This window comes from Dendrobium catenatum, unplaced genomic scaffold (genome assembly GCF_001605985.2).
Source record: "Dendrobium catenatum unplaced genomic scaffold, ASM160598v2 fragScaff_scaffold_621, whole genome shotgun sequence".
NCBI classification, from domain to species: domain Eukaryota; kingdom Viridiplantae; phylum Streptophyta; class Magnoliopsida; order Asparagales; family Orchidaceae; genus Dendrobium; species Dendrobium catenatum.
Window position 1 is genome coordinate 15,037,229 of NW_021319083.1, and position 8,455 is coordinate 15,045,683.

The window sequence follows — 8,455 nt, forward strand, 5'->3', positions numbered from 1 at the left end:
CACGCCAACCATTGCTCATGAGCCACATCTGTTAAGTCCATAATTGATCCTTGTCGCTAGAAAAGCCAGCACCAGCTTATCCAACAATTGAGGCCTTTTAATGGCCTTATCCCATCACCGACACACGGGCCACCATTACTCACATCCGATCACAATTGGCTCTTCAAGCGACCCTACTCACCTCTGCCCCTTTTCTGAGCTGAAGGACTTGCTTAACATAGGTGGTGGAGGGAAGCAAATTTAGGAAAAATAATTGATGCAAAATCTATTCATAATAGAAATGTAGTATTAAGTAAACCATCTTGGAATTTCATGATAGACTTAACAATATGAAGCATTTCTTTTTTAATAGTTGGATACATAGACTGAGAGGGATTCCATTTACCTAACGTAAATCGGACTATTTCTTCCTTTTTAGTGGAGGGTTTGCTTTGCTTAAGAATGCCTCTATAGCCTAAATTAGAAGCAGCTATTTCTACTATTTAAAAATATAGAGGATTAACAAGATGTATGCAAGGAAGGTTTTTAACATGAGCTTTAATAGTTTGAACAGCTTTTGTATGAATTTCTGTCCAAGGAGGAGGGGTTTTTCTCAAATTTTTATATAATGGGGTGGCATCTATAGCAACATTCTTATAAAAATCAGAAATCTAATTTAAAACTCCAAGAAATATTTGCAGTTGATTTTATCAAGAATTTCATCTGAAAATGTATCATCAAATTCGACACTTCTATTAATCAAAATTATAGAAGCATTTTGAATTTGGTGACCAAGAAAATGAATTTTTTGTTGAAAAAATTTTATTTTTGGTTCAGAAATAACTAAACCAATTTTTCGAGCTAGCCATTTAAAAATTCGAAGATGCTTAAAATGCTATTCGATTAATTTTGAAAAGATTAAAACATCATCAATATAGACTAAAATATATGCAGAATAAGGATTAAAAATTTCATTCATAATTTAAGGATCGTTTTTAAGACCAAATGGTATAACATTCCATTCAAAATGACCAAAAGGAACAGTTTATGCTATTTTATAGCTATCCTGCTCACTAATCTGGGTTTGCCAATATCCAGATTTTAAGTTAAATTTAGAGAAGATTGCAGCATCATAGATCTCTTTTATTTAGAATAAGACATCTAATCCATTTCAAGAGATTATTGAGGGGTTTATAGTTAAAAACCAAACGAGGTTTTTATCATTCTTTTTCAGCAGCATAATGCTTGTGTTAAACACTACTTTATATTTTACATGGGTGAATTTGAGGTACAACACTTTATGATTTGTTTCTGCCACCCAATACATTACTTCATATTTTACATAAGATATTCTCTCCCCATCATATTTATTCTCTCCTCTCTTCTCTTTTGCTCTTCTCTAGAAAGGTTTATACTACCCAAAAGTTTAGTATTTGTATGGTGCTTTCCCTATATAAAGGGCCTTAGGGTTTTTTTTCCTCATAAAAGCTTTGAGAAGTGCTAAATCACTAGATACGGCCATCTCAATTATAATTTGTTTCTCAAGATGTCATTACTCTATGTTATGACATAAGAGTGTGATTCGGCTTCTCCATCCTCTATAGGAGATTATTGATTGAAAAGCTGATGATAGAGATGCTTTGTGCTTGAAGAATCTCATTCAAAAACTTCTCAAGAAAATATTCTTCATACTGGATTAGGATTTTGGAGGATTCCAATGTGTTTCCCACAGATCTTCAGACATCAAAAACACATAATATATGGCTGATGTGTCTTGCTGGGAGCTGGGGGAAGGGAACCATCATCTATTATAGTTTCTTCAATGATGTATCTATTAGATTATTTTGAATCCTTGCGTCTAATTTTATGCTTAATTAAGGTTCCTCTGAGAGACCTGATTTTTAGTGGCACTTTATGTAATAACTAAAATATGTGAAATAAATGTTTCTCTGGATGCATGTTTAAATAAATGTTAATGACAAAAGGGAATTCATTGAAACAAACCATAAATTATTGAGGTAGAACCGTAGAACAAATATAAATTTGATGAAAATGGTTCTAATCAACACTATCTATTACATCATAAGAAAATAAGGTACTGCTATAACCTAAATAAGCATAACTTGAACGGTCCTTTATATCCAGCTTTACTATCCACCATTTTATAAAACCTAGAGGCGGCTAGCTTTAGCCAATAAAACAGGCTTAAAACTTGCAAATCCAGTGATTTCTCTTCCAGTCACCATGCTAGTGATCTCATAAGTTCCATCATATGTAAATATGGCCTCCAAATCACAAAATGCCTAATAAGACAACATAAAAAGTAATTAAAATGGAAAATATAGGCATATTGAATGATGTAAACAATAAAGTTTGTTTCACTTCGCATACATTTCCTTCCAATTGATGAATTATAATAAATATATACCTCAAATATGATAAGGATTAGAGTGACTAAGGTTTCGCTTGGAATAGCTTTTCTTAAATAGCTTTTTAGTATAAAAATTTTTTGAAAGTCAAAAAAGCTGCCCCAAATGAAATCTAAGTCTTCTCCTATATCCACTTTTATAGGAAGAATAAGCTGTTATAATTATTGCAAAGGTCAATAGTAGATGTAGAGTTGTAGCAATTGTTTACCTAGAGTTAAGGCACCTATGATTTTAGGCTAAGTTTTTGGGTTGAAAATAGGGCCACTTACTGGCGTATTTGGCTCAACTTCGATATCCTTTTGTTTCACATTCTCTGATAAGTTGTATCACAATTAATATTTTGAAAAAAATAAAATAAAATGGGCCGGGGAATTTTGGCTCACATGAGTCTTCGCACTTCCATAATGGTTGGGCAAGGTTCTAAAATCACTAACGCAATTTGAGCAGCTGTACGAAGTCTTTGCCCATTATATTTAATACTTCTATTTGAATGAGAGCTATGACCAATATAAGAGTTTGCATTTAATAAGAAGGTCATGATGGAATGCAAGACTATAAATTTAGTCCCACATTGAAAATTATATTGGTGTTAGAATATGAATTGATTAGCCATCCATTCCTTGTAGAAATAAATTTTTGGACTGATGAATATAAGTTTCCGTAAATTTGTATTGATCAAGCCATCCAACTTTAATTCTCATTTGGTTTACCTCACAGCAAGTTTCAAATAATTTGTTTAACTCTTGTCTTTCTTTTTCAGGGAGCAAGTAACTTAATTTACTTGATCAAGAGCACTAACCTTTCCCACAAGAAAATCAGCCAAAATACCATTTCCTCCAAGTAATTCTCGACCTATGGAAACTGTTTCCCTTGCATTCTTGGTTGTCCATGCCTGTAGAGACAAAGCATGCTCTGATCACTATATAGACAAATTAATGTATATAATTGTCATAAAACATATGAAAAACTATATACTTCATAACCTTTGCTAAGCTGGCTTGGCCGATAGTTATTTTTTCTGATTCATATAACTTGCATAAACGCCAACCAAGAAGAAACATTGCTTGTATGTTACCCAGCATTCGAACCATTTTTTCTTGCGTTATCTGAAATGATGCAAGTGGAACTCCAAATTGCTTCCTTTCATTTAGATACCTATGCATTTTCTTAAATATAAATTACCTTATGTAAAGCATATATATATATGTGTAGTTTATGAAATCCATATCAATATGATAACACTATAAGATCCAGATTTACCTGTGACACAAATCAAATACGCCCATTGATATGCCAATTGCTTGCCATGAAGCCATAAGACGTGCAACAAGAAGCATCTGCATGCATTTAAAACTCATAAGTGGACACAAATTTTGATTTCTGCCTTACAATTTCTGACGCATAAGAGCATCTCCAACCAAAAATCTCATTTTTCACTCCAAAATGCAGTAATTCATTTCCAATCGAACTCCATTTTGCATGTTTCTGCTAAAGTAACCTTCTTTCGCGCATTTCCTCGACAAATTCAATTGAGATAGAAAAATCGCGTGGGTGAACAGTGCAACGCCAATATTGGCGTTGCATTGTTCACCGGCAAACAAATAGTGGAAGATTTGGCGTTTGGCTGGAGTGATCGAACGACGCCATACACATGTTTAGCGTTCGGTTGGAGATGCCCTAAGCATGGGTTTGTTTTGTAAATTTAATAAGGAAAAAAAATACCTTGTTTACATCCTGAAAAGAATTGATACCGGGTAAACGATCTTCTTCTGGAACAAACACTCCCTTCAAGAGGGTATCTCCATTTTGCATAATTCTTAATCCAATTTTATTTTGTATCTTGGTGGCCATTAAACCAGGAGCATCCTTCTTCACAATAAACCTGCAACAGACGAAATTAATTGATAAAGTGCTTGAATTCGATGCTTTTCAATGGTGATATATATGGCTAGACAGATAAAATTTGACATTTAGGCTTAGTTTGGGATGACATTCTTATGGCTTAAAGCGTCTTTTTTGTACAAAAATCTTAAAACGGTTTTCTTGTAAAAAAAAATTATTTTTTGTACTAGAAAGCCGCTTTAAGAAGCAGTAAAAAAGTCGTCCCAAACAAAGTCTTAGTTACTACAATTCATGCATTTTTATCCTGAAGAAAAAACAAAGAAATTTACCCACCCGTTTATATTGTTTGTATTAGTGTTCGTGGCACAAACAATGAATACATCTGCAAAAGTGCAATTTCCTGTCCAACGTTTTTGGCCATTCAATATCCAACCTCCATTCACCTGTTTAAGTACAACTATCATTAGATTAGCATAATTAATTATTCTAATATTAAAATTATACTAAGCATGCAATGCAGTTTAAGCCTCATTTAGGCTTCGTTTGGGACGGTTTTTTTACTTTTTTCTTAAAGCAGCTTTCTAGTACAAAATTTTTATTTTTTTAATTAAAAAACAGCTTTAAGAAACACTAAGAAAGTTGTCTTAAACAAAACCTTAATCTTCACAAATAAATTTATTTCACCCGAATTTCCAAAACCATTATCTAATATATATTGGCTTCATTATTTAACAAGCTGCATCGCATAGATGTGCCTACTCTTACTCTTCAAGAAGTATCATGAAAGTTCTGAAGGAATTAGATGTTACTCAACAATCCCCTAAATTTTTGTACTATAAAATTGCTTTAGAAAACAATAAGAAAATTGAGCTGTGTTAAGCTTCATTTGGGAACATTTTTTTTACTATTTTTTAAAGTAATTTTTAATATTTTTTTTTTATTTTTATATTAGAAAGTTGTTTTAAAAAACAGTAAGAAAGTCGTCCTAAAGGAAGGCTTCATTTAGGGTGATTTTCTTATTAGTTCTTGAAGCAGTTTTTTAGTATATAAAAAATTAGAATTTTTGTATTAAAAAACTGCTTTATGAAGCAATAAAAAAGCCGTCTCATATGAAGCCCAAGTCTTATTTGGACATGATGATTCTGACCATAGACTTGTTAGCCACCATCTAAATGAGAAAATAATGACTGACAATTTTTTTCTTTGCTGCGACCCTTGGCTTATATTTTTGTGTACAGTTTTGATTTATTTTGTTTTATATTTTCTTGTTTTTCCCCTTTGAGACTAAGGACCCTACATTTACATTTTTCTATCAAGTAATAAAAAACATAATCTTTTTGTTTGAAAACTTAAAAACATTAATGAACGAACCTTCGTTGCAGTGGTTGTCAAAGAGCTCGCATCGCTTCCATGATCGGGCTCAGTTAAAGCCTGAAATATGTAAATTCCTCTTTAAACATCAATAGAGTAAGCAAAATAATGAATACGATTATATGTATTTTACTACTTACCCAACAGGCAAAAGTATTCAATTGGGCCAGTGATGGAAGGTACTTCTCTTTCTGCTTCTCCGTTCCATAAAATGCTATATAAAAGTGCAGAAAAATTAAGAAAGTTGGTTCTTTGTATTTTATTTTGTTGATTAATTATTCTACAATCAGAATTGAAAGATATTGTACCAATTGAAAGCATAGCCAGTGAAGAATGAACTAGAATTACAGAGGAGCAGCTGGCATCGACTCTTGCAATTTCTGCCATGGCGATAGCACTAGCAGTGATTGAAATTCCAGGACAACCATAACCCTGCAATATCCCATTTTCTTTCTATAAATTATCATAGTTCTTATAAGTTTTAGAAGAAGGAAGAACTAATTATAGTTGATGCAGGCACCTTTATTGTTCCTCCTACACAACATACTTCAGCAAGCTTTGGCATGACATGGAAGGGGAACTCAGCTTTCTCGCAGTACTGAAACACATGATGAAGAAGATAAAAATGTGCTGAAAAAATAAAAATTTACGCGTTTGGAGTAAAAAAGACCTCTGCCATTATTGGAGCAAACACTTTTTCCATGACTTGTCTAACTTTCTTTCTCAAAAGCTTCTCCTCCGAGCTTAGCAAATCATCTAACTCATAATAATCAGATGCTGCAATTGAAATTATATAAAATAAATAAACATCATTGAATAAACGTAAGATGATATAAAATTATCAATGCAATATTATCATGTTTCTAAATTCGCATTACGCTAACATTAAATTTATTCCTTGATATTCATCCTTTTCCAAAAAAAAAAAAAAAAAAAACTGTAATGGTGATTGTGTCAGTACAGATACAGGATGAGAAAGTGAGTGTGATCACATATTATGATGCCGTAAGAGGGAAAAATTATCACGTGTGGTGTTTGAATGTGTTTGGAGGTCAATCTGGTTGTGCCATGTCAAGTTCAAATGGTTCAAATTTTTTTTTGTAGATCTGCACTTAACTGATAATTAACAATTAAGTGGTAATATTTTTTTACATGCATATTACTTGATCAAGTTAATTAAGGAGAATAAAAGTTAATCTTTGAACTCAATATTGGGTACAAATTTGGATACCTAGTTTAATTAAAGACTTTTGAACTCAAATTTTGAACCATTTGAACTTCACTTTCTACAAACTTATAGTTGAACTAACATCGCAACAAGCTGAAACCAACGACACAAAAGTCATCAAATTCGAGTTCGAATGTGTCTAGATCTAGCACTTGAAGCTTAATTAAAAAACATTTTGACATCAATTATAAGACTAAACTATTTCCTAATCTCACATGTTTATATGAAATTGAGTGTATCGACGAGGCAAATCCAACGAGCTCAAAATCCTTCAATTCTAATATTATTAAGACATTAAATACTAAAAGTATATTCTATTGTCGAGGAACTAAATACACACCGTTTGATAAAATGTTCTAGATTTTGGTTATATTTATGAGGAATGCTACTCTTAAAAATCGATAAATAGGCTCATTCTCTATATGTGAAGGAGAGCTTGGACCTAGACTATATAATTGGGTGTGCTAAGTAGTTTGAAGAATCTCAGAGCTCAAGTGAGCACTATGGTCATTGGATTACCACCCGACCATCGCTATCAGACCATCTCCAAATTGTCATCGTCGGATAACCACCTAATGCCACCATCGAATGAATAACTTAATCGTTATCGTTGGTTGACTTCCACCAATCCACTGCTGCTCAACTACAGTCCTCTTTGATCATCGTCGGTTGATTATTGTGCTCCAAATACTATCTCCCGCCCATGATATTTTGATCTCCATGGCTCGACTGTGACCCTTCAAGCACTATACCAACTACAATCCTTCAAGCACCCTCAACCGATTGCAACATCTGACACTATTACTTGGCTACAATTTTCTAACTATCATTACTTAATTTCAGTCTTTTAACCACCATTGCTAGACGGTGATCCTCGATCATTGTTGCCTGTCAATAGCTCTATAAAATCAAAGTGATTTACGCACTGTACAATTTTTTTTTTTTAATGGGACTTACTCATGGGAGGGAATATTGATGCAGGTGTAGCCTGAGGAAATGCTACAGAGACCTCTAATGCAGGTAATTCCTTTTGCGATCTCTCAATATCCTTAGAACCAGCACCTGCAATGTTAATCAATCAATTAACAACTATCTTTCGAAAATCATAAATATATCATTTCATTAAATTTATTTAAGTTTATTTTTGTTAAAAGTGTGAAAATTGGCTAAAGATCAAAGTAAGTACTAAGGCTTTTCTTCTCAAAACATTTTATTAAAAAATATGATTAAAAATAGATATATGACCAAACTTTATATAGATTATTTGTTGTGTTGTACGAAATAAAATATAAATCTAATAAAAAAAAAACCTTTCTTTTGAGACAAAGTTGCCATTGCAGCCATGGACGAATGCTCAAAGGAGGACTGAAAACGAACTCTGAAAACGTAAAAGGTTGAAAGATGATAGCTTTGATGAATGAAGAATAAAGAGAGCTATTTATAATATGCCATTATCTAAAAGAAACCTTCTGGAGTAGTACCTAATTTTAAAAATCATTATCATAGCTAATTAAATAAGCTTAAACACGCTTCTTAATTTTTTTTAAAAAAACTCATCATCATGGAACGAAAAATTATTTGGATGCTGTCCGGAGTCGAATCAGAG

The 8,455-nt window shown here is 32.6% G+C and overlaps 1 protein-coding gene across 1 annotated transcript; it reads right to left on the reverse strand.

Annotated features, from left to right (window-relative positions):
* Nucleotides 1–1,990: 1,990 nt before the first annotated feature.
* LOC110093875 (acyl-coenzyme A oxidase 4, peroxisomal-like) lies at nt 1,991–8,193 on the reverse strand. The gene is made up of 13 exons (XM_028694999.1): nt 8,160–8,193; nt 7,807–7,911; nt 6,292–6,398; nt 6,142–6,219; nt 5,930–6,053; nt 5,762–5,835; nt 5,622–5,681; nt 4,584–4,693; nt 4,131–4,290; nt 3,669–3,745; nt 3,392–3,563; nt 3,208–3,300; nt 1,991–2,282 (listed from the first exon to the last, which is right to left on the reverse strand). Exons 1-13 carry the CDS (start codon nt 8,191–8,193, stop codon nt 2,151–2,153), a joined length of 1,326 nt encoding a protein of 441 aa, XP_028550832.1. The 3' UTR covers nt 1,991–2,150.
* Nucleotides 8,194–8,455: the final 262 nt, after the last annotated feature.

Bases quoted from the DNA above. Each gene is read 5' to 3' on its own strand.
- LOC110093875 (XM_028694999.1), bottom strand. From the start codon at position 8,193: ATGGCTGCAATGGCAACTTTGTCTCAAAAGAAAG. The intron at 6,399-7,806 runs GTAAGTCCCATT...TTTCAATTGCAG, and splicing joins ATCAATATTCCCTCCCATGA to CATCTGATTATTATGAGTTA. The intron at 4,694-5,621 runs GTTCGTTCATTA...GTACTTAAACAG, and splicing joins TGACAACCACTGCAACGAAG to GTGAATGGAGGTTGGATATT.